Source organism: Tetranychus urticae, chromosome 1 (assembly GCF_039701765.1).
Source record: "Tetranychus urticae isolate SD_2017Ah chromosome 1, NJAU_TeUrti_SD_1.0, whole genome shotgun sequence".
Lineage (NCBI taxonomy): Eukaryota > Metazoa > Arthropoda > Arachnida > Trombidiformes > Tetranychidae > Tetranychus > Tetranychus urticae.
This window is the reverse complement of record NC_142958.1, coordinates 20,408,726-20,434,307: the sequence shown is the minus strand read 5'-3', so window position 1 is coordinate 20,434,307 and position 25,582 is coordinate 20,408,726. Positions and strand designations below refer to the sequence as shown.

Genomic DNA, 25,582 nt, shown 5'->3' with positions numbered 1-25,582 from the left:
GCAAGTGACGGAAGTTGATTCGGAAATACTCGGAAAACAATGCAATAGTTCAATTTGCTAATTGACTCGCAACATAACTGATTCTGTACAAAGATCAATAGAAAATCAAAATACGAGATCAAAAGAATCCTCGAAAAATTGGACTCATTCCTCCTGACTTCGAGTCATTTTTTGAAGAAATTTTTTTATAAAAATACAAAAATCTTCTTTTCTCAATTGTTTGGATTTCGGTTGCAGTCAGAAAACCTCTATTCGTAAGCTGTACCCTTACATCTTTATTAATTGCTATTAATTATTTGCAAATAAGGTCCTCATTAGTATTCATCATGGATTCCTTGAATTTTTTCGTCTTGAACTCCTTCTGTTCTGGACTTTGCATTCCGTTAGTTCTCAAGTCATGTAACTCTTGTTTCGCTTCTGGACTTCCATCTATTGAATATTTTGAAATAATCTGATGTGTAAAGTTTCTATTTGGGTGTTTTTGGGATTCGACTAAGCACGCACTAAGCTAATTCCTTATGATTCAATGAAAAACACGAACCTTGTCTTTGAGGATGGATTGAATGGATTTAGCAAACACTTTGATTTTAATCTTTTGAATGTTTTTCGAAATGATTAGACTGTTTTTGGTCAACAGAAAAAGTCTCAAGATCAAGTTAAACATTGAAATGAATAATCAGTAATCATCATGTAACATAAACTGATGTGAAGAAAAAAAAGTAAAAAGGTGAAAAATAAGATTGCATTGAATTATCATCGTGAATAGAAGTGGTTAAAAGAAGAAGCAAACCACTTCTTTGACTCACTTTGAGAACCAACAATCCATTTTAATATCAGTTTACGCTTACAATCAATTGGAATCAATTTCATCCTTTCAACATTATTCTTGGTCAAAAATGCCATTATTATAGCTCAACTACTATTATTATATTTAGCTGTTGTTGTTTTTGTTGTTGTTTCTTGATTCCCTTTTTCACTTCTGTTGCGAATCAATCAACCTTGAATCTATTAGGAACAGAGCGAAAAAAGAGAGAGAAGAAAAAAAAGTCTTCTTATTCCATGAATTGAGCCAAGGTACATGGAACATGAGACTGGGAGAGAAAAAAATATCAAGAAAAAAATGTGGAATAACATTTATATTCCAAGAAGCAGAAAAAAGTGAAATATTTCAAGAATTTGGGTGATCCAAGTTGAGCATGAAAAAATGGTCCAAGTTGGTTCAAAGGTTCAAGATCATGTCATTCAACTTTGATTGAAGTAAAATGTGTAAAAAGAATCGAACCTTACAAGGTTGGAACAATTCGTGAAATCTTATAATCGGCTTATCTAATCCATTCAGAAGCACAATTGGCAACCTTTTGGACTCGAGCTGGACTTTCGAGTAAAGCCTTTAATGAAACAAATGTCCAAATTTGATTAAAAGTTGTAAACATATGTTCAGATGTTGATTAGCGAAAAAAGCTAAAACTGAAAAAAATCTTTTCTCCTCATTAATCCAATTGAAATGAAGCTTTTTGGAGCGCAAATTCATATTTAACTGTTGTTAATGTCTTAGTTAATAGATGTTAACCAGACTCTAATTAATGGGCCAACTTTGATGATAAATGTTGCCCAAATTGTTTCACTGTCCAATGTAAATACAATTAGAGATTTGGAAAGAAAGAGAAAAAAAAGTTTTGATTAATTAACTAATGAAAATTCATTCCAAGTGATAACAATATTGTTCATTGTTTAACTTTGTTAAATCAACATTTACTCAACCAGATGTGTTATTTGCTGTTAAACTAAAAGATAACTGGGAGTGAAAAATTATTCAAACGAATATGATGAATATTCGAATGTTTGGTGGAAATTTTTGTTTCTTCTGAAGAAATAATTTTTCGCTTCTTTTCTCTCACCAGTTCAAAGTTTAAGCTCATTTAGCTGGAAATATTGTTGTTGTTTGTTCATGATAATAATGATGAATTTTCAGTTTCCATTCAAACTCTTCATGATTAATTAATAGTATCTATTTGAATAACTGCTTTGTTTGACTAGTTTGGAGTAAATTTACATTCGATAATTAATTGCTATCAATTGTTTACTTTTGTTGAATTTTTCAAAATTATTTTCTTTTTTCAGATAAAAATAATTTTCTTTTCTTTTTTTACTCGAAATTCTGTTATTGGAGTTTCTATCCATTCCAATGAAGTTATCAGGTTGAATAATGTGATTGAAAGAGAAAAGAAGAGAACATTCTTTTCCTTCGATTTCATGAGATTTTATTCATGTGAAAATTGTTTGGAAATGTTTTCATTTTGTTAAATGAAATGAAAGTCTGATTCATCATGAAAAGTACTTTTCCAATTCAGTAATGCTGGCAAAACAAAAGAAAAGTCAATTGATGGAAAAATGAGAAATCAATGTTTAGAGCTTCAGGGTGGAAGCAAAAGAATACTTGAAAAAGTGAAATGGTGAATTTCGAAAAAATGTTCTTAGAATATTCTTTTTTGGAAATTTTGTAATCGAACAAAAGTTTTGAGCTTTCATGATGAGTTCATTAAATTGTGAATAATCAGTCTTCAATTACTATTATCAATCAATTCTGAGCTCTACTGTCATCATCATTTGAATTGTTTAAGAATTTTCTGTTGATTTTCTTTTCCATGAGATAATCGAATTTTTGGAATAATATTTTGACTTGAACATTAAAGCGTCATGAAAACTGTAAAATGCTCAAGTTATTGACTTTTCAGTACATTAAGTAAAGAATCGTGAAGAGAGATAAAAATGGAGAGAAAAATTTTTGATGCTTTTTTCGCTGTTTTCATTCAAAACTCATTGATTCCATTAAATTTGATGGATTCACTGTTTCATGATGATGTCTTTCGTTTTATAAACAAAAAGAAGAAAAGATTAAAGCAAATATTCAATGTTGACGATTATCAAATATCATCATTATTCTGTCTTTTTCTTGTCGATTTTTGTTCGACTTTCATTCATTGACATGATAATGTCAGAAGCACATTGACACTCACAAACATGAGCCTCATGATATTGTTCTTGTTACCCATCATCATTTGTATTATCAGCATGAAAGAAAATCAAAACTCTTAAGAATCTCTTTTTTTGCCTCTCTTCTCCATGTTAATGTCAATGTTGACGAAACCGGGAAAGACGTGGAAGAGAAGGAAAAAAATGTGATTGAAATGAAATTTGTGAGATAAAGGAATGATAATGATTCTTGAACAGAACAGTGAATCTTGCAGTTTAATACAAAAGATAAAACTATGAATTTATGTGGCTTTAATATTCCTCTTCTCTTCTTACACTCGATTTTGTCTCTGTCAAAGTATTTCATGGAAAACAGGGAAAAGAGAAGAGAGGAAAAGATGAACGATACAAAATTCTGATAAGTATTCAGAGTAAGAGAGTGAATAAGAAGGCAAAGAAGCAGAAAAAAATATATATTGAGAAGGAAGTGAAAGGAAGGAGAAGAAAAAAAGTTCATGGTATACTCAATGAATATCAAATAAATGGAGAATCAGCATCATAATCATGATTATCATCAACATCATCATGGAACAATAAGAATATGGTAAAAAAAATTCTACCATTTTTTGCTCTTCTCTTTATCCGGATCACTCTGTAAATCATTAAACAATTGTTTCTATTTTTTCGGAATTTCAGGATAAAAAGAACAAGAAAATTTATCAAATTCCAACAGAATTTCATGAGAAGTTCATCAAAATTCATTACAATTACTTCATAAACTACACAAAAATTGCATGTTATTCAGAGAATATAAAGTTCTGTGTTCAATAGGGAAAACGCTTTGATGGAGTTTTGAGCATTTCGAAAATTTCATTTTCCATTTTCACGAACATTTACATTTTGTACATTTTATCCGTCAATCAAGTCGACAAATTGTTGAAACTTGTTTTCGAGTTGAAATGGTTTATTGAGCATTCCATAACAAGCTCAGGGAGTGTCAACTCCCAGTAGTAAAATATTGATAACTTGTTTTACCAGCGACTTTGATTGAATGATAAAATGTTCGGATTCGTATTCCAAGCATTTAGATTATTCCCTAATCTTGGAATGGTGCGAGTCCGATTTCAAGTGTTGAACCTGATTATTCAATTATCATTATTCGCTAATAAACTGTTCATCATAATAAAGCCGTGGGTTTCTCATTATGATAATGATAACAACTTGTTAATAGCAATTCATTTTTTACAGTATTTCTGTTGACTATAATAACACTTTGATAATGAAGAGCTGGAGAAGAAAAAAATATGAACAAAAAATGAGCTGAAAAAGAAAAAAGTTGTTAACAGAACAAATAATGGTTAGAATGATGATTATTCATTTTTTCAGCTTCTATCCAGAATATATCCTGCTGTTTCGATGATTAACATGATCATTATTATTCAATGAGATTATGAAAAAAAGTAAATTGATGAAAGAAAAAAGTTATCGAGCAAAAATTTTCCTTTCAAGCAGATCCAAGTTATCCAATTTCATGGCAATAAAAATGCTACAAAAGTAAAGACTCACTCTAAGACTGAAAAACAAACGAAACAATAAAATTTTTGTTTCGTCAAAAAAATTAAACTTTTCATTTCCATTCGATTCCAATGTTGATGGATAAGCTAAGATAGTCAAAATGATCAGGATGAGGATAAAAAGCTCAGCGTTTAATCATTTTGGTCATTATTTTTTTCGATTCCTTCTATTCTGCTTTCCCTCATCAACTCATCCTTCTTCCGTTTGATTCCCTTCTTGAAAGACTTGGCCTCTTAAGGTAACAAAAGACATTATCTATTGCAAGTAATGATCTTGGCAATTAAAGTGTATTATAGCCAAGTCATATGTAACCTAACCTTATCCATTTTATTTGTTAAACGGTAAAGTTTAGTTGACTTGTTTTCTTGTGTCAAGAATTGGACAGAGAATGAAAAGGAAAATTGGAGTGAAAAAATAAGGATAAAAAAGTTTTACGCCAACAGATAAGGTAAATTATAGCATTGGAATAGCAAGTTTAATGAAGCAAGAAAATAATCGTTTCAATGTTATTCTAATGGAGACATTTTCCCCTGCTTTTCAGTCCATCAAAAGTCATCCTTTTTACGACCTGAAAATTGTTTATGAAAATGCTTGTCAAGCCACTCGTGCAACTTGTTAGGCGATTAAGTTGATCAGAGTTGGTTAATAATTGTAACTTGAAATGTTTTTCATCTTGCGTTTGGTGTTCTTTGGTTAGTTGAAGATTTGGTTGCAATGTTTCAACTTTCGCAAAGGAAAAGGTTGTGTGTGTGTTGGTGTAAAGTTTAACGAACCTAAACGAAAAGAATCCCAGAGTGAGATTGTCTTTCACATTTGGAATAATATAAATGATGAAGGTTAATGATGAGTTTCCATGTGAATGGTGAAGAGAAGAGCGAAAAGAAGAAAAGAGTGAAAATCAGAGAAACAAAAGTATTACACCGATTGTACCTCAGAGAATTGACGATAATTCAATTTGACAAGTTTTGTCGAGCAACTTCATCACCAATGTAAAGATGAAAAACACGAAACAAACAAAAGCAAACTTTAAAGATGAAACTCTAGACGCTCAAATTAAGTTTAAAAACTTTAAGTGTTAAACTGTTCATCTTATTAATTACATTAAATACTTAAATAACTTTCGATCAAGTTTGTGATAAAACTTTAAATGTCGAGAAAAAAGTGAGAACCCAAAAATCGAATAATGATAATCAAAGAAAATTGAACGTTCAACTTCGCACTTTCCCCTGAACCAGCAAAAAGCGAACCTCTCAGACTCAATACCATCATAGAACTTCAAAAATCTTCAATTAATCAACTGTTCTCATTCATGAGTTTATTTCATGTTGCAAAAAGTGAATAAAAAGTTGAAATTGAATTTGATTGAATATTGGATAAAGTGAAGTTTAAAGTCGGTAAAGTTGTTATAAAGTTGTAAAGATCATTTTATTGAATCATTTTGTTACAACTTGAAACTTGTTAAGAGACTGATGCACAAAATGATGAATGAGTGTAAAGTTGATCAACGAGATTTTTCAAGGGTAATCGTGAAACTTGCGATTCGACAAGTTGTGATTCCATCAAGTGGCTTGATGAATCGAAAAAGTAAAACAAAAATTGTTTTTGTATTCTCAGCTCATTTCAGTTGCATTGTTTTCCCTTTCCATCATTTCACCATTTCAATCATTAACATCATCATATTTACTGTCTCTTTTAATGGTAAAATTGTGCTAAATTTAATCAGTGAAACATGAAAAAATGAGGATAACCTCAAATGTTTACATTTATCATCATTTGTTCATTTCAAACTCATATTCCAACTGATTTATCTTCTCTCTCTTCTTACAGATACTTTGATCTATTATTTTTTACTTATAAATGTTATTCTTTGAAACGTAAAGAGGAAAGTAAAAAGTGTAAAGAAGATTTTTACCTGAGTATTCTTCAGCATTCAGCTAATTTGACACACAATTCAACAACAATCAACTCTAAACCTGTCAAAGTAAGTTTAACTCAATTTTTATTCCCTGCAATTTGAAACTCATGGACAATTGAGACAATTTAATTCTCATGATATTGAAAGATCAAAATTCCATTTCAGTTCAATTCATCTCTTTCCTTTTCATTCAATATTGACATTTAATTGGTAATCCAGAAAAAAAAGGAAAAGCAAACATTTTGTCTTTCAATTTCTAAAGCAAACTCCATTGTGTTGACTGCAACCAGTAAAGAGTCCAATCAATATAAGAATACAAAAAATGGCAAAAAACCCAAGAATTTGTCGCCAAATGCGAAAATTGATTCAACAAGAAATTTTCTCATGAAATTATCTCTTTTTCTCGTTTCGACCAACTATTGTTGCTACAATTTATCACAATAAAACTGCAAGTTTCAACAAAATTCTGAAAATGAAGATTTGTAATTATTTCTCTCCTTAATGAATCTCTTGAATTACCATGAAAATTCCCTGGAGGTTATTTTTCTTATAAATTAGTCGACTTATCAAAACTTATCTAATTTTAGCTTCGAATCAAGTTAAGCTTCCAAGTCGAAGGTAAATCGAAGGAAATTTTTCTTTCAGAGACAAGTCCAGTTTCGAGTCTTGACGTTCAATGAGCTTGGCGACATTGAATTTTTCGTCAATTTTTCATTCTTTTCTCAACTCAAAGTTTCATTTCAATTTCGCAAATGTTACAACTTTCAATTTCCTTTTATCTGCAAAATCTAGACAAAGTTGTAAATCGATAAAAGGTTAATCAAGTTTACTCCGAAATTCATTTTTCCATGTGAATAACTTATTTGCAATTTAGCTTCACCAATAATCGATAGCAACTCATTTTTTATCAACTCACACTTTTGTACATCATCAAGTTGATCATGATGAACTAGGCGAGTTTCAATGTTTTGAGCAATTCTTTTCATCTCAACTAATACTTTTTCATTGATTAGTTACAAGGCAGGAAAAGAGTCTGAAGACAAAAACCAACAAAGAGAGTAATAATCATGAAAAGAAAAGTTCTGTATACAGAGGAGGAAACTAGAAGGAAAAAAAGGAGCAAAAAGTTGCGATTATTTGAAAAGCCGTGAAAATAGAGAGTTAATCAATTGAATTACAAAAGAAATCAAAATCAAATAGTAAAATCGGAAAAGAAGGTTAAAGAAAACAGAAGATGAGAAAAAAAGACTTTCAGTCAAATGTTCTGTTAATGTCATTGTTATTAAATTATTCATTCAATCAACAATGGATACCTTGTTATCCAGTCATTATTCACTGATTAATCAATAAACATTCATTAGCTGTCAATCAATGGATAGTTATCATTCCCTGTAATCGAAGACTTGGTTACAATTATGCCATTTATTGGCTTTTGTTTCACCGAAGGTAAAGAAGACCAAGAAAATGGTTCAACTCTAAAAACAATATCATTGCCTTTATTTAGATGTTACAATATTATTACAATGATAAAAAATAATTGCACTCATAATGAAAGCTTTTACATTGATCAAGAGTGATGTTGACTGATGCAGGGAATCATAATAGCGGTAATAATGATAATGTTGATAAGCTCAACTGGCTTGTGACTATGATTATCCAGAAAAGCAAGTCAGATTAGAAGGAAAATGTTGCTATGAAAAAATGTCCAATTGATCCAGTTTGGTTAACTCCAAGTCGATGAAAAAATGTTTAATCTTCGCCTGGGTTCATGGCGATTAAGTAATTCATCAAAAAGTGAATCAGTAAGATACATCTTTGCTTTGACTTTCATTCTTGCTCGTCACCTAACTTTGCCTTCTTTACATGTTGTAAGTTGTATGCATAATCATTTGATTAGAGGAAAAAAGTTTGTTTTACTTTCTCTTTTTTTTGGGACTAGTTTTTTTGTCCTTTTTTGATGGATGGATTGACCATTATTGGAACCATCATTCATCATCATGTTTAATATAGTTGTACATTTTTCTTGGCCTCTTCTGTCAACGCAACACTGTAAAGTAGAAGAAAATGGAGAGGAAAACTTGTCTTCTGTTTCTGTGAAAACTTGAAAATGTAATCACGATAATGATGAAACTGCTTGTGAGGGTATTAGTTGAACTGTTAATGGTAAAAGTTTTCGTTATTGATCTGTTGGGCTTTTCTTTTCCACGAGAAGAATTTCAATGATCTGTGAACATTCATTTTGCATCATGTTAATAAATCAGGAAATTGGAAATGAAGAATCACTCTCTGTTTACCTTAGTTAATTAGTTAACTTTTGTCTCAGTTTAACTTGAAATTTTCTTTTCATTTGAATAGATAATGAATTTCAGTTTGTCAAATTGTAGGTTGATTTGCTGAGTTTTAATTCATGGCCAATGTCAGGTTCAAATTTAATTGGTTCCTTTCAAGGTTAATCTTAGAAACACAATTTATTCAGATTCAACTTGAAATCTGGTGGATAGTCAAGCAACACAAGATAAACGTCATATCAGGTACTACTAGGTTCCACATACTAGGTTCATTGATCTCTGTATTTCTTATTTTTAAGTTTGTTCAAGATTTTTTGATAAGGTCCTCAAATAAACTAGATAACACCGTTGATATTATTAAATGTTTGTAGTTCTCTAGGGTATGCGTTTCGAAGACGAATTTATTTTGATTGAATAGTCCATCGTACACTTGAAAATGATCACATTGATTGTTGCTCTAGTTATTAGATGGTTAGAGGTTTGACTAAATTTGCGTGTCAAGTAAAGTTCCTTGATAAACTGGCCGTACAACAGATTTCGATGATATATTAATAAATGCCTTTGTGCGTAAACTTTCTTAATGTTGACCATTTTGTCTAAATGCTATTCTGACATTGTGCGTCTAACGAGGGAACCGTCAGAAGTGTCCGATCGATATTGAAGTTTTTTTGATCGCTATCGGTATATTAGACCTTGCTGAAAACTAATATAAAGAATTAGCTGCCACCTTTTCGATTTCGGTATTTTATCGTCATTTTTCTAATAAAATTTGTATGCTTTTCTAAGGTGGCAGCTAATTCTTTATATTAGTTTTCAGCAAGGTCTAATGTACCGATAGCGATCAAAAAAACTTCAATATCGATCGGACACTTCTGACGGTTCCCTTGTAAGCAAGGCGAACTTTTCTTAACAAAGGTATTTCAACAGAATTTCAATTTTTCTGTTGTGCTGCATTACCATGCATAATTAATATTGTTATGCAACTTAGCTCTGCCAGTTCTATTAGCATAATGAGTTTCATCAAGAAACTCGACCAGCTGGATGCGAAACTTATATCCGTCTTTTAATGGATTTTTTAATTTTTGGAACGCGATTCCGCAAAGTCTTCTGAATGTTGAAATAATGTTGTCATCTTTATTTTTCCATATTTCAAAAAGAACGAAAAGCTCGGTCATTTGACGTCCAGATGTGTGAGATAAGTCAATCCAAGTTCTCAAGTTAGATATTTTACCCAGTTTTTCATTATGTTTTCAGTCAAGACAAACTTGGATTAAAAAATTTGACTTAATGAAAGTCTGAAAAATATTATATTTTGTTCAAAGTCATTGGTCACTCGATTCTGCCGTTAATTTCGTTGCTCCTACAATGGCAAGAATCGCGAATTTCATATCACAATCTGACTTTATCAATCAAATGGGGTTGAAATTGTCAATAAAGCAATTGAAATATTGAACTGTACAACTTGAACGATATTCCATCAATCTGGTAATAATGGATCAAGTTTATCATTACTCGTTTGAGAGGTAACGATTAATGGTTATTCCAATTGTCCTTGATTCATTTCACCCTAGATTATCATCAATAAGAAAAGGTTCCCTATTATACAGAAACGCAAGTTGCCTCAACATTACCTTACAGCTGTGAACTGAGCTGCTTTCACTCGCCGTTCAATTGTTTCATCTCTTGTTTTTTTGCTGCCAATAATAACTGGTAAAGAGAGGAAAAGTAAAAGGGAAAGTTAATGATAATGAAATGAAATAAATGAGGAGAATCAGGTTAAATAATGAACCTTCAATTAAGGATTAAGTAGAGCAAAAAACAAAGAAAAGACAGAATTGAAATGATGAAGATAAAAAGAGATGAGCATGATTAAGAAACCATTTATCCCAATAAAAAGAAGAGGGTAAAGAGTAAAGGTTTAATGGTTTAATACAGAGTGAAATAAAGTGTTTCAAATGCAAGATAATTTCACGATAATCAACCAATCAATCTTGAGCGAACCAACAAACTAAAATTGCTAGTAAATTTGAATAATCAAAAGTACTTTTCAGAAACCAAAAAGCCAATCACTAGACATAAAAAAAGTCAACTTTGATTGAAAAGAGATGAAAAGTTGAACAATTAAAGCAGTTAATGTAATGAATGTTGATCAAGAGGTCACTTTAATCAAGCGATCATCAATAGACTTGGATTGTTGTGGAAGAAGTGAAATGGAAAAGGTTGTAAGAGAAACAAAAAAGTATCATAAATCGACTGTGAAAGCGAGTAGAAAATGAAAAGACTGAAAAAGAAATTGGAATGAGAAGAGAAAAGGACGAAGATGAAGAAGGATGATGAAAAGGAAGTTTGGATAAAGAAAAGTGAATGAAATAGATAAAGTTGACTGAAAAGGAATGGAATGGAAAACGGAATAAAAAGAGTTTTTATAACCTCACTTTGCCCTCCCAAAATCGATGCTTTTTTCCAACTTACTTTTTACCTTTAACCTTCAATTTCTTTTCATGCTTCTTCCCTTTTATACCTCTCAATATAATTCTCATTGGTGTTCAATATCCAAAGGAATCCCTGGGACTGTCTGATGAGAAGAAAGAATAAGAATAATAAGAAGAAGAAAAACAAAATGAAGAAAAGGAGAGAAAGAAAAAAACAAACTCCAATCAATACGCATCATCAACATTCTGAGGATTCATTATTTTCTTATCCAATCCGCCCAATTCAACCTTTCAAAAGCTTTCCAAATAAATTCCTTTCTCAAACGTTCCAAGTTGATTCCAAAATCACAATCAAAACAACTTACTTTACTCTGGAAAAGCTCTTTTCTCTTAGTAAATTTGAGCTCAATTGAAATGATGAAAATGTTGATCAACCTTTTTTGCCTCCTTTTCCTTAACCTTTATCAACTTGTTTTACCTCATTTCTAGATTCAATCATTTTCTGTTATCCTGTAAAAGTTGAAAGTGAATGAGAAAGAAATCAAGGGTTAAACCAGGGAAACTGATGAAAACGCTCAGCCTTCAGTTCAAACCTCGGCAGGGAGCCGAAAGAATAATGAATCTTTTCTCATTCCATTTCCAGAGTAAATGATTACAAATTTTTACTCTTTCATCTTGCTTCTTCTTCTTCTTTTTTCACCTTCTTATTCCTGTTTCCAACAATTTTCATGATTGATTCTCCATCAGCAGCTTTTCTTTCCAATCATCTTTGATTATCTTTTCAATTTAACTTTCATCTCTCCATTGTATTCAACAATTGTAAAGTCTTACCAATTGTAAACTGTAAAGAAAAGCAACAAATTAGACAAAAGTAAATAATCAACAATTTCGGGTTGTTTGGGTTAAGGGTAATCAAGTTGCAAGTTTAACAATTTACAACTGTAATTTATTTGAGTGTCCACTTGAATTAATTTAATTAACATACCTGAGAAGTAATTAGTTGCAACAGTAAAACAAAAAACTGTTTGATGGGTCAATGTTATTAACCTTTTGCTGTTCACTTGTTAATTGTCAATATATTATAAGACTGGTAATTGAGGTAAATCTTTCAATTAACGTTTGTAATTGAAATAATCAACTCAATGTATTTAGTTTTTGTTTCCTTTTCCAATTCCCTTTCATTCCAATTGCTTTTCACTTTTTACACAATTTTCAGTTCAACTCTGGAATTTGTCTCTGGAAACAATTGATAACTTCAATTTGAACATTTCAATTGTTTAAAGTTATTAGTTGAAACAATTGAAACAATTGATTTCGTTTAGTTTTTACTGTCTTTTGTCCAATTGTCCAATTTAAATTGCTCCAATTGTGTCGATTATCACTTGAATAGTTCAATGAAATGGCTAGAAAAAAATGTTAATCAAATTCTCTTCTCTCTATTTGTTCTTACAGGAAAATAATGAATCCATTGAGTATGTAAATTACTATCTACTAACTATTAATGAAGACCGGGATACAGCTTTATTATCATTAATTAAAAGTTTCTCCCAATCAACACCAATAGTTATACTTCAAACTTATATAATAGCATCTACAACAACAAATTTATCCCTCCAAAGGACAATAGGTAAGAGCTATTTACGTTTTGTTTTGCATTAAATTAACGAAAAAATGTCAACATCATCCTAAAAAGTCTAGTTATAACTGCTTGTGTTACCATTAAAATTAATTATTACAAATAATTCAACTCAAGGGAAGAAAAATTTGATTCTAATTAACTCACAAGAATTGCCTAGATTAACGTTTTGCACACACAGCTTCCAACAAGCATTTGTAGCTGAAGATTTGGTTGGCGATTTTGTATTGAGATGTCCATAAGTTTGGGTTGACTGGTGCTAAATTAACATCCAAATTTAGTTCATTGTCGATGGAAATCTCATGGTTGCCAGTGTTTCCTTTCAACGATTTTTTGTCATCTCTTGTGATTTCTATCTTGTCCATTTGTCCTTTGATGTGATGAGTTAATATTTCTGTGAAAGTGAAACAAAAAAAACATGAATGTATGACAAAATACTATGCAATCAAATGTATCTCAATTGATGGTAATAGAGAAATATTATTAACACAACAATTGTGATTGTCTCTCATGATAACTGATGATCATGATGGTCATCATTATTATTAATGATAAATGGCGGGGTCAAGTTTCTTTGAGCAGCAAGATCAAAATGATTTAACGATGGAAATTCATTTCCTAAAATCAATTGGTCACTTGCTAATGGTCACTAAATAAAGTTGAGATGAGTTTTCAATGTCTGCCATTGTTTTTTGGTCTTCGTCTTTTTTTGTAAAGGTAACATCAATTTGTTTGATTATTATTTATCTTGATGAAAATGAAACAACAGCAAAATAAAGTTGAATGGCCAGAGTCAATGAGACAAGAGAATGATAAAGAAACGAGAAGACGACCGATGAAGACCAATGAGGATAGACAATACACTTGAAAGAGATGATAAGATGTTTACCCAAATTATAATAATGATGATGAAGAGTAGGACAATGTTGATGATGATAAACAATCATGTAATGTATATAATAATATATCATTGACTTGCTTGGCGACCAAGTTGGTTGGGATTTGCTTTTTTCCTGGGAAACTCTTATTCTCAAGTTAAATATCCTTTAAATTGGTATGAATTTGTCATGTCACAGAACAAATCCTTTGTCCTGGAATAGTGAAAAGAAAGAAGGAAAACGAAACAAGAAAAAATGAGAATTAACAAACAGCGAAATGAAGAGAAGGAAGAAAACAATATTTACGCTGACCTTTTCTTCGCCATCATCTTCATCTTGCTCAAAAATGATTCCTTTTCTACTCTTAATCTCTTCGTTATCATCATTTTTTTCCATTGTAACTTTGATAATGATTATGTTTCTCTCATCAATTTCAACGGAAATTCAGTTTCTCAAAAGAGAGAATGAAGTAGATGAAAAAAAGAGAAGACTAGAAAAGGGAAAAAATGGCGAGAAAAAAAATGTTTCAAGTTTACACAAAAGAGTTGAAAGATTTTCCATCACAAAACACTAAAAGAGAAGAAGACGATAAAGGAGAAGATGAAAAGATGAACAAAATGATGAAATGTTCAAGTATGTTCAAAAGAGAACTGATTATGATGATAAGAAGATGATGTAGGTGATATTGAGAATATTATTGGAAAAGCTATTTTATCCAGTTAAAGTTGCTACCAGGGAGTTGAACCTTTAAGATCGCCTTTGTCCTTGCCAATTTTTACAACATTTTTATATCTTTTATCGTCCTTTTTGTCTTGATCCTCATCCAAATGTATATATCTCTTTATTCATTGTCTTTCCCAACCTTATCGTCATCATCTTTAAACCAAACATTGTTATTATCACAGACCAAAGTGAAGACCAAACAAAATGAAAACTAAACTAAAAAAGTTAACTCTTTTTCTTGTAGTTTTATTGCTTATTTTCCTTCTTTTTTGCCATCACCAATTGCAGCCATAATTTTGCTTTTACCTTTTTTTCACTGATGTTTTTTCATTAAATTTGATAAATTTTTCATTGCCTGCACTTTCTTGTGACCAAAACTATTTTTAAACCATCATGATTTATAAAATTGTACCAATTTTGATTGAACAACATCAACTGAATTATGGCAGCAATTTATTACATTTGTTTGTGCACAAACAACAGGGTAACTTTCAGCTTTCCTTTTACCATTCATGAATCAACTTTTCCTTTCACTGACTAAATTGCCCTCTTCTCAACATAAATAATGGGCAACTATTGCGATTTAAATTGCTATTATGTTAACATTTCATTATCTTGTTTGATCTTTGGTTGAATATTGGTAATGACGATGACTTTGATAATGGGTCTTCTCATTTTGAATTGTCCAGCGCAATCATGTGAAAGATTTTAATGTTCAATATTAGATAAAGGCACTTTCCATTAAGATGAGTCTAAAAATATATAAAAAAACAAATTAAAATGAAAAAAATTGAACAACATTGGTAAACAAACAACTCAGGATAAAAAAGACATTATCGATATTGTTGAAAGTACTCACCATTTTCCCTCTTCGTTGAAATCTCTATCTTGTATCATTACACCAAGTGGGAACAAGGAAACAACTACTCTATTAATGGCACTTTTAAATCATGAACTATTTTTATAAAACTTATTTATTTAATTAACATTTGTATCAAAATGAATTACATAAGAATCAAGTTGAATCATCACTTTGTTTCAACAGCTTCTAGACAACTGTAAATGCGTTGAATGTTACTCCATCTATTGGTAACAGCTAGTAACGTTGATAAAATTGGAGGGAAAATTTGTCAACACAGTTGATTGAATCAAGTTGATTCTTCAATTAACCTTTGCTTTATAATTAGTGCTTTTAATTAACATTGGTTTTGAATTTATCCAAATGATTAAAATCGATGAATACGCGAAATTTTTGTGAATTCATGTGAAAATGTTGGTTGAGTTTTGGCAAAAATGGAAAACTTCTTTGATAAACAAAATGCGTTTCAATGAAAAGGCTAACAAGAAATCTTGTTTTCTTTATGAAGCTTTTCTTTCTGTTAATGATATTTTAATGGTTTTCTTATTATTGTTCAACTCCAATTTTCATCATCACCATCATCAACGCGATCATAATCATCAGCATGATCATCATGATTTGAACAAAAGTCTTATCTGAGCACCAGTTTCTCAAGAGTTGAATTTGATACGCTAAATGCTGATGCAATTGCATGGAGAAAACAAATGCAAGATTATAATAGATAAACTGTAAAAGAAAACAATGTGTTAAACAGGATTCGATGAATTTTTCCATTCCACTCATTGGTTGATCATTGGGGATCGAAACAAGGAAAAAGCAAGAGGGAGGATTAAAGAAAGCTCATCAGGTCGTTTAAAGATTGAAGACACAACCTTTATCCAGGCTGCTTATCTAAACATGAAAATACATGACAATAAGATGTATGATCCAAGGGTTAAAACAAAAGGTAAAGATTAAAAATGTTTCACATATCAAACTTTTCCCCATTTTTTTTTGCCTAGACTCATAGACTCTTGCCAACAATGGATATCATAACAAGTCTAAGGTAAAAAATCCTTTCTCAGCAGCAAATTAATAACAACTTAAACAGTTTAATCTGAAACGATGATTATGATGGTGAAAAGGGTGACAAAGAAAAACATTGAAAATGAACCCAAAAAGGACAAAGTAAAAGGTAATCATTTTGATCGCATTATGAGTTGTTGTTTTTTTGCCTGTAATCATCATCATTACGGTTAAACAATGGAAGGAATGATTTTCAGATTAAAGATAATCTGAGAGCCAGAAAATTGCAATTCATCAATCATCAACCTCTTTTTTTCTGTATTCAACATTAATTTATTTTTCTTTTTTTCCCAACATAATTAGAGTTACATAGAGTTACTTACCTACCAATGGACCCCTAAAGGCAGTGGATAACATTTTAATCAACCAAGGAAAACCATTTTTAATCAACTGGAATATCAAGACAAATGAGAGTCTCTGCTGAGCGCAAACCAGGAGGAGGACGAGGTGAAGGTGGAGGAGAGTTACATTGACAATTGCTTTTGCTTTTCTCGCTCATAAGACATTAACATTTCACCTTCAAAAGAAATGGTCAACGAACAGTTAAACAATCAAACGTAATGGGAATACATTTTGTGTTTTTCCAATTATATTGTTTTACTGGTACAATTTTTTACTAGCTTCAACCTATCATTATCATGAGATCATTTATTGCCAGCAAGCAATTTTATGTTACAATTAACCGTTGTAATTATATACATAATTCACAATATCGACTGCAAATTGTTTCACCTTGACGATAGAGAGAGAGAGAGAGAAAAAAATGATCTCATGTTTATAAGGGTCAAATTGAAGCTTTCAGTAAAAATCTGTACAAGTTGAGTTGCTTGGAGGTGTATGATTTCAAGCAAAAATTGTCAACAATAGCTTTACGAGGAAACGCTTTATTAGAAGGAAAAAAATGATTAGTTTCAATTTTGTTCATTTTTTTCTGGTCAAACATGGCTGATCACTCATTATAGCTATAAATGAACAATAACATTAGCCAGCATTAGTAAACATTAGCCAAAACTAGCTAATACTTTATGTAACTGGTTAGGCTTTTGCTACATTAAGCAACATTAAATGGCGTAAAATCATCAGCTAAATTGTCAATGTAATGTGAAACCTTTAAAAGCTTCACAGAAATGGAAACAATCGCTAAAATGAAAAGTCTAACCTTTTGAACCAGTTTCTCGAGCTGTTAACCCATTTCCATATCAACTTACTCCATTAGATAAGGATCATAATCCAAAAATCACACTGATCAGTTGACAGTCAAAACCCTGTTGCCCTGTTGAGCCTTTGTTAATTGGAAACATTTCCAACCAAGGAAAATAAATTGTTGAGAAATTGAAAGATCATTAAGGTTAAAGTCAGAGGAGGAAAAAATACTAATGAGAAAAGATGATGATTCAGGTGTTGTTTCTTGTGGTGACTCTGGAAATGGCGATAATGAAAATAATTGCACTGGTTTCCAGCATAATGAAGGTTGCTGTTGACCAAAGGTTAATGAGTCCCTTTGGATACTGAAGAGAGTTCAATTTATTCAACCAATTTGTTTGGGTCCAGTTTGCTCCATCATGATTACTATAACAAGTTAATCAATCAAAATTGCCATCATAAGGACAGCGGCTACTTTTCACTGATTGAAAATGATTACCATTTAATTTACAAAAAAATCGTTTCATTTTTTCCCAATCTTCATCTGGTTCAATCCAACAATTGATCAACGGTAACAACAAACGAAACAAATTATTTGTTATTTGTTTTGCCAAACAAAATTGCCATTTCCATGATAAATTTTTCCTTTCCATTTCATTACTTATCAATTGTTTCTCATTCACTTATTATATACATTATACATATAATATATCAAATGTTTAAAGTGTTATCCAATGTTACAATAGCGATATATTTGTGAAAATTACATCGTTTATCAATAATTGACTTGGATAATGATAATTACCTGAAATAATAGTACAATGGTATCGATCAACAATCCATTGAGGAAAACAAAAAGTCGATCATTTTTTAATAAAACTTGATAAACAGTAAACTGTTGCAATAATATAAATAGCAAGATAAAACATTAACAGAAATGGTGAAAAATTGTTTGATATTGATACAAATGCGAAGCAGAATCTTGATAAATAATATTTTGTCAGTTGTTTGGCAATTGGATTGATTATCGATATTTTCCCATTTAAATTGTCGGAAAACGAGAAAAGTAATGAATTTAACTCGGCATTAAATTTAAATTTTTCATTGATTTTCCATTTTCCAATCTTTGAATAAACCAGAAATAATTTTGGTTAATTTTTCGCCATTTCTGGTTTGATGATAATTATTTTTTCAGTGAAGTATTTTTTTGGGAAAATTTCAATCTAACAAAATGAATGTTTGTCCTCATCGAGAAGTCATTGAATCGCAAAAATTTTCATGTAACTTGCGTCCTTCAAGTCTTGAACCGTTCAATCTTGCCGGACATGATAAGTAATAATTAGATTCATTAGTATTCTGGTTAGGTTTGTGGGTTTATTCATGAAAGTAACGCTTCAAAACTTCTTTACAAAATGAACATCAAACTATCGATTCATTTTTTGAACAATTTTTATGAATAAATATCATTCCAAATCAACAATTCTTATTTGATTCAAGGGAAATTGTTGAAGATTGAAAAACTGGAAAATGTGCATTTTTTTGTTATCTTTGGTAAACAGTTCAAACAATTTTGATTCAATCTTGAGAAATGGTCAGTTTCAAGGGAAATAAATGTTTCTCAAAACTTCCATTGGTTTCCATTTTATTGTATTTACCATCAAAATTTTACACATTTTTGTAAAGATATTCAAATATCTTTGCAATCAAATTAATCTTCTCAGTGAATACAAATTTTTCGTTAAATAATGCAAATCAAGTGCTTTCTGTTTCTCAAAATGGTTTATCTTTGAAATGATTTTGAAGAAACAGTTTTCACATTCAATTGAAACTGTTTACTTTCAATGATCAAAACAGTGAGAAGCGTCGAGAAGGTTTTGTTGAAAGTTATTCACTGCTACTGGACTTCGCATGAATGTTTAAAGAAATCGCAGTTTCTTCGTGATTTTGGGCTACTAATGAGTTTATTACTTGTCTAAATAAACTTTACTTTTGAGAGTCTTTTCTAGGTTCTTCTAGTTTCCCCTTGAATTTAATGTTGAAGCGCATCTGTTCCTTGGCTGCGAAAGTTCGAGAAAATGCTATTTTCTTTGGCTTTTTCGACTAATTCATGCTTAGCTTTCCATTAAAGCGAATCAGGGTAATGCGATTCGATCTTTAACTGGTTCTTTTCCAATTACAATCTTGTTCCGATCGAATGAAGCAAATCAATTTTTATTTTTAAAACTGTTTATAATTTAATGAACTTGATGTGAAAGTTCACAAGCTTTTTTTCCGTGCTTATGTGGTGAATAATCAAAAACTGGTTCATTTCATAATTTGACGAGACTGATGTCCTGTGAAGGCTTGAAAAGGATTTAACTTAAAGCTTGACAAGATTAAAAAGAAAGCTTCTTTTAGCCTTCTTTTTACATCTATTTCTGTATTTACTTTAATTTACGGCCGATCTTGCCGCTTTAAACCTTTCCAGGTTGAACTCTTGTAACTTCTCATCGTTATGCTAACGAGAAAAAGAACCTTTTCTAAAGCAAAAAAAGTAAAATTTCTGTATTTACAAGTTTATTGGTGAAATGCTGTTGAAAAGTGGTTCACAGATAAACTCACCATAATAACTATCCTCTCAATCATCCATGTTGACCATAAGATTCTTGAAACAACAAACAAGACTTCTATTCAAATGGCAAAGACTAATTTAATAAATTCTCAAACTGTCAAAATTAATAAAACCAAAGCTCTTTTTTCAGCAACCATGGCTTAACATGGTCTCTGAAGTGTCCGTTAGCTGAAACATCCAAAGAAAAGGACAGGGCAGTTGACCCAGGTAGAGTGACAAACAACCTTGCAATATTGCTTAGAGTTTTCACGTTTAAAATATTAACTTAAGGCCATTGGTTTTGAAGTGGGTCAGCCATATACCCTACAGTAATAACCAACATTCCCAAGTGTGAAGTGGCCGATCCTGGTCACAATTTCTGGTTATTAATAAGTCTTCGCTAATTTACCAACGAGAAACAACCGGTCACCTTTTAGCTTTTAAATTAATCTCCGTTGAAAATCAGCATGCATCATGTCCATTTCCTCGACACTCAAAGTGAAGTATTTGATAAACTGTTTTTGATGTTGTGTCTAAGTGACTAGATTTTGTTTTTGATACCTTATTTATATCCTCAGAAGATTTATCTTCACCAAAATTTTCATCATACTTACTTGTTATTATCAACTTGATACAGGTACATATAAGAAGGCATCATAAGTCGATCGTCTGTAAGGACAGACTAACGCCATTGATAGCAGAAGTACAATGTGTTTCTCCAGTTTAATACACTCTTTATACGCCCTTTTATACACTAAACAATTAAAATTACATTGGTGTTGAAAACGATGAGTTCTCACGTTGTTTAAATACAGTGATAATGATATAATAGATCAACAATAAATAAATATAATTGTAAACAATTCAAAATTAGCTTTTCCAAATTACAAAACAACATGTAAGTTGTAAAAGTTGTACATTAGATGGCGTAACATTCTCAACGTCTACGAATTCGAAACTGAAGACTGCCATCTATTAACAACAACCGACAACTCAACTCAAGTTCTTCTCTTAAGCTATTCGATTGAAAGCGTCTAAAAGCGTTTGCTGATTATTTGGATTAACATGGAGAAACGCATGAAATGATGAATTTGAAAAAGATTCAAGATTTGTATTGTAAAGAGAAAAGTTTATTTCCTTTAAAAATACAAGTGTTGACATGTTGTGTTGATAGATGTCACTGAGATCAAGAGTGAGAATAAAGACTCACTTCGAGTGAGATGTTTTGCCTTTCCTTTTACTCTTTCTTTTTGAGTTCTCATCTGGAGCGACCTCTTGTATTGACGGTTACAAACTTACTTCCATTACTTCAAGTTGTGGCGCCATGAAAGTAACGTCAAGAGACTTGACTCGCAATTTGAAAAAACCTGAAGATGTCTATCGGTTGTTTGAAGAGAAGTAGAAAAGTGGGAAAATAGTGATTCTCTATGCAATAGATGACGATTTTTTCACCACTTTCTCTTTTTTCTGTTGAACAAACGGTAAATCTGTTTAGGTTTAGAAAAGTTTTAGCTTTATTTAACAAAAATGCCATTCTATCATTTGAATACAACTGTAAAGTTTAGCTGTTTAACGAAAAATAATGATACTTGACTGTTGTTGCCGAGGTGACTCACCTCAATACCCTTCATACTACCAATCATGTAGACTTTTCGTTTGAAAAGGTGATCACTTTATTAGGATGATGTTAACATTTAATTATTACAATCTATTCTTTCCCCACCATCTGTGTGTTTAAAAATCGAATAAGCAACAGCCTCTATTATAATCTTGTCTAATTTTCCCTCTTTTTTCTCTTTTCTTTTTCCCTCCTTCCTCTCTCTCTCTTCAACCCTCCATATTGGTTATACTTATCATGGTTGTTGTTACTTTTCAACATTACATCATCAACATGAACATCATCCACCATCATCATCAACCTGATCAATATCTGGACAAAATGTGGTTTTTACTGGAAACATTGAATTGTGGTCACCAATGGATTGGAAATGTCTAGTTATGCTTCAATTAGCCTCCATTTTAAGTTGCTTAGTATTGACCAGTTGGTCGTTGGCCTCTTACCATCGAGCCCTTCGTCGATCGATACCTGAAAAGGGCAACATGAGCTCGTACGGTGTAATCTTGTCCTTCCTTTGGAGACTTGGTACATTAACTTGTCGAACCATGTCCATTGGACTTTTTATATCCTCATTTTCCTATTGGATATTACCCATTGCAATTGGCCATTGGGGAATCATGACCATTTGGGTGATGCACCAGGGAACCCATTTTTGTCGCCATGAGCAATCTGAATATCTTTTCAACATGATACTCGGTCTTCTGTATTTATTTGAATTTCTTAACATCAAAGATGAGCCTACACGGTATAAATATGCTGCCTATTATTGTATTATGGTAATTGAAAATTTAATCTTAACAGGTTTATGGTTTATTAAGGTAACTCACCTTGAATCACCAATTCATCATTTATCTGCATTGACAATTTATACTGGATTAGCAAGTGCCTTTGCCCTTGGAATTGTATTCATGTTAATCTATTATCGCTTCGCTCATCCCAATGGTAAATTATTGTGGGTTAATAAAGCAGCTAAATGTTGTTGAGCCACATTTTCAATTTCCAACTCCTTTGTAACAAATGGTTAACTGTTCATTGAAATTTGTATCCATAATGAAGATGTTAACCCTTTCTGTTTCTTTCCTTTCATTTCTTCGATCTCTCTATCTCTTTCTCTCCCTCTCTCCATTTACCTCACTTACAACGCTTACAATGTAAAAATATAACAGAAAAAAATACATTCATGATGTTTATGAATGATGATGATAATGATCAACAGATGATGATGACAATAACATTAATAACAAGGTCGTCGTGCGATTAAAAAATGAATCGCATTTTTTTTATATGCATGAAATTTATTGATGTAACACTCTTTTAAAACGAAAATAAACTAAATTAAATCAAAAAAAAAATGGGAAAAAAATTCTGTCATTATTGAAAATAGAATGTGTAATTTGTTTTAATTTTTTTTCATGAAAATGAGGTTTATCTTTCGATATCATTAATATTTGTTGCAAATCAAGTTTTTGGATCGTATCATTTGATTTAAACATTTTGGATATTAATCAGATAAAGTTGTTGTTTACTTGTTGGTTAATTTATTTGAGGTAAATTTTTCCATTTAAATCCTCAATGTAATCGGGAAACTCAAAGTGTGAACCAGAGCTTGAGCTTGCAGTATCAAGAGTATCCAAATCAGAGATTGGTGTTAGGATAAGGCTTCCCAACTCTTGCGCCCAATTAGATTCCAATTGTAGGACATCGGACAAATCATCAAGAGCCGAGAAGTCATCAACAGATGAGGCCGCAGGGGAAGATACCGATGAACAAGAAGAAGATGAATGAGAAGAGGATGATATTGAGACACTTAATCCAACACTTAAGGATGATAATGAAACAGATAACAATGATGATGAGGATGAATTATTCGTATCGGTTGGTGTTGTAGATGTTGGTATTGTTGATGTTGTAATTGTGGATGTTGTTGTTTTTGTGTTATTCAGTGTTAAGGATGGCGATGTTGATGGCGGTGTTGTTAATGTTGTTAAAGTTGGTGTTGTTGATGTTGAAGTTGTTGAAGCTTCTGTTAATAAGGACGTTGTTGATACTCCGTTAGATGCTACTGATAACTCTGCCACTGAAGCTGCTGCCGCTGCCGCTGCTGCTGCTGTCGGTTGTGCCACAGATACAACTGCTGGTACTGAAGCCGTTGAAACCAGAGAAGATGTTGAATCGACTGCTGGTACTGATGCCACTGCCGCAGTTGAAACGGTAGATGCCAGTGAAGCTGCTGCTGCTGCTACTGCTGTTGCATTTGTTGTTGTTGATGATGTAACTGATGTATCACTAGTTAATTTTTTTGTAAGATTTGAACACAATGGCTGTGAATTAATAGAACCTTTGGTCACTAAATGGTTTAAACCAATTTTTTCACTTGGTGATGCTGTTATTGTTGATGAAATAAATCTATTGCAATTATTGTTGCTTCCACTTGATTTAACTGGGGTTGGTTGTGGTGTGTGACTTGTTTTAGCCTTTTTTCGTGGCCTGTACTTATAATCGGGAAACTGTTGCATATGGAGTATCCTAAGCCTTTCAGCTTCTTCAACAAATGGCTGTCGATCAGAATCGGAAAGTGTCTTCCACCTTTTACCCAATCTTTTACTTATCTCGGCATTGTGCATATCCGGTTGTTGTTCACAAATCTTTCTCCTCTCAATTTGAGACCAAACCATAAAAGCATTCATCGGCCTTTTAATATGGTTTGTAACTTTTTTACACTGCGTTGCATCGGTATACGGAGTAAGAGATCCAGTAGAAACATTTAATGATCCAAAAACTGCCATATTATACGTGGACTAATATTAAAAAAACAAAAAATTGTTAAGTCAATAAAAAATATAAGTAGTAGATCTGATTAGAGGTAAAAAAAGGAAATAAGAGAAGTCAACACTTCAAGAATTACAGCAAGAGTGAGATCAAAAAATCTGGTTGTGCGAGGTTTGTCCAGATTCAACCAAGTGAGAGTGACTCGAGTGAGCCAAGTGAGCAAGAGAGTTTTACTGTTCCTGTACATGACGCCATCTGGTGGCAACCAGACAAAAACATTATAACCAACAGATTTTGTGATTCCATTAACATTGAACAGCAAAGTCTCATGTAATATTAAAATTGAACAAGACTTGAGGTTAAAATGAAGTTGACAGTTTGATAAATGTTGCACCAATTATTTAAGTTAATTAATCTAAAACACTGAGAACACAATTTAATCACATAAATATCTTGATCCAAACGACTTAAACCCGAAATTATCACGGCTCAATATTCAAAAAGTAATTCAATTTTCTCGATTAAACAAACTCTGTTAATGAAAATTTTTCATTCCATCGCACAGAGAAATCATTAACATTGGAAAATTTCAACTCAAGATGATTAACAACATTAAATGTTTAATCTCATTGTATCACTTGAATTATGTTCATCTATTTCTGGTTTAATCGATCGATTTCCAGATTCAAGAAACTCGTTTGGATTCAAGTTTCAATGTTGGATATTTACAGAGTATTTAAGGTAACATTTCGCAACTTGAAGATAATCTCAATACCTTGAAATATCGTTTTTTTTCATGAGAATTTCGTGATCTTATTCTTGCCTTTTTGGAATAATTTTTTCATCGAAAGATTATTTTTATCCAACTCATTTCAAAGCCAACATTTAAACCAATTTGATGAATGTTTTACTTGAAATTGAATTTACAAAAATTGAGTCAATTTTTTTTCAATGTTAGCCTGTTATCGGTTTCATTTAATGGTTAGAGTTGAAGGTAAACTTTTAAATTGATATTGAGACGTTGCAATACATTTAGCTGATTATTCAACCAGTTTTGATTGACTCAACCAATGGTCAAGAGTTGAACATAATTTGAATCTTGTTTAATATCTTTATTT

At 31.5% G+C, this 25,582-nt stretch overlaps 2 protein-coding genes and 2 long non-coding RNA genes across 12 annotated transcripts in view; 2 read left to right on the top strand and 2 right to left on the bottom strand.

Moving 5' to 3' along the window:
* Nucleotides 1-22,691, top strand: part of LOC107359089 (XK-related protein 6) — a 55,070-nt gene extending 32,379 nt beyond the window's left edge. The window contains exons 3-5 of the mRNA XM_015925539.3: nucleotides 6,376-6,529; nucleotides 12,636-12,810; nucleotides 22,074-22,691. Of these exons, the coding sequence (XP_015781025.1) occupies nucleotides 6,376-6,529; nucleotides 12,636-12,810; nucleotides 22,074-22,678 (934 nt within the window). The 3' untranslated portion in view covers nucleotides 22,679-22,691. The remainder of the gene's footprint in view (nucleotides 1-6,375; nucleotides 6,530-12,635; nucleotides 12,811-22,073) is intronic.
* LOC107359092 (uncharacterized) lies at nucleotides 7,932-18,394 on the bottom strand. 9 transcript variants are annotated; one of them, XR_016197888.1, is made up of 7 exons: nucleotides 15,280-15,420; nucleotides 13,709-15,172; nucleotides 12,169-13,213; nucleotides 11,777-12,024; nucleotides 11,224-11,693; nucleotides 10,383-10,458; nucleotides 7,932-10,318 (listed from the first exon to the last, which is right to left on the bottom strand). It is a non-coding gene; the product is annotated as an uncharacterized LOC107359092 (long non-coding RNA). The 9 variants fall into 9 exon arrangements; XR_016197884.1 differs by adding an exon at nucleotides 16,668-18,394 and having other exon boundaries at nucleotides 7,932-11,693; nucleotides 15,280-16,005; XR_016197883.1 differs by having other exon boundaries at nucleotides 10,383-11,693.
* Nucleotides 16,002-16,787, top strand: LOC107359091 (uncharacterized). Its single transcript, XR_001568011.3, has 3 exons — nucleotides 16,002-16,225; nucleotides 16,281-16,453; nucleotides 16,648-16,787. It is a non-coding gene; the product is annotated as an uncharacterized LOC107359091 (long non-coding RNA).
* A 385-nt stretch (nucleotides 22,692-23,076) lies between the features above and the next one.
* Nucleotides 23,077-24,600, bottom strand: LOC107359090 (uncharacterized). Its single transcript, XM_015925540.3, has one exon. The coding sequence runs from the start codon at nucleotides 24,479-24,481 to the stop codon at nucleotides 23,234-23,236; it is 1,248 nt and encodes a 415-aa protein (XP_015781026.2). The 5' UTR covers nucleotides 24,482-24,600; the 3' UTR covers nucleotides 23,077-23,233.
* Between the last annotated feature and the right edge of the window lie 982 nt (nucleotides 24,601-25,582).

Bases quoted from the DNA above. Each gene is read 5' to 3' on its own strand.
- LOC107359090 (XM_015925540.3), bottom strand. From the start codon at position 24,481: ATGGCAGTTTTTGGATCATTAAATGTTTCTACTGGATCTCTTACTCCG.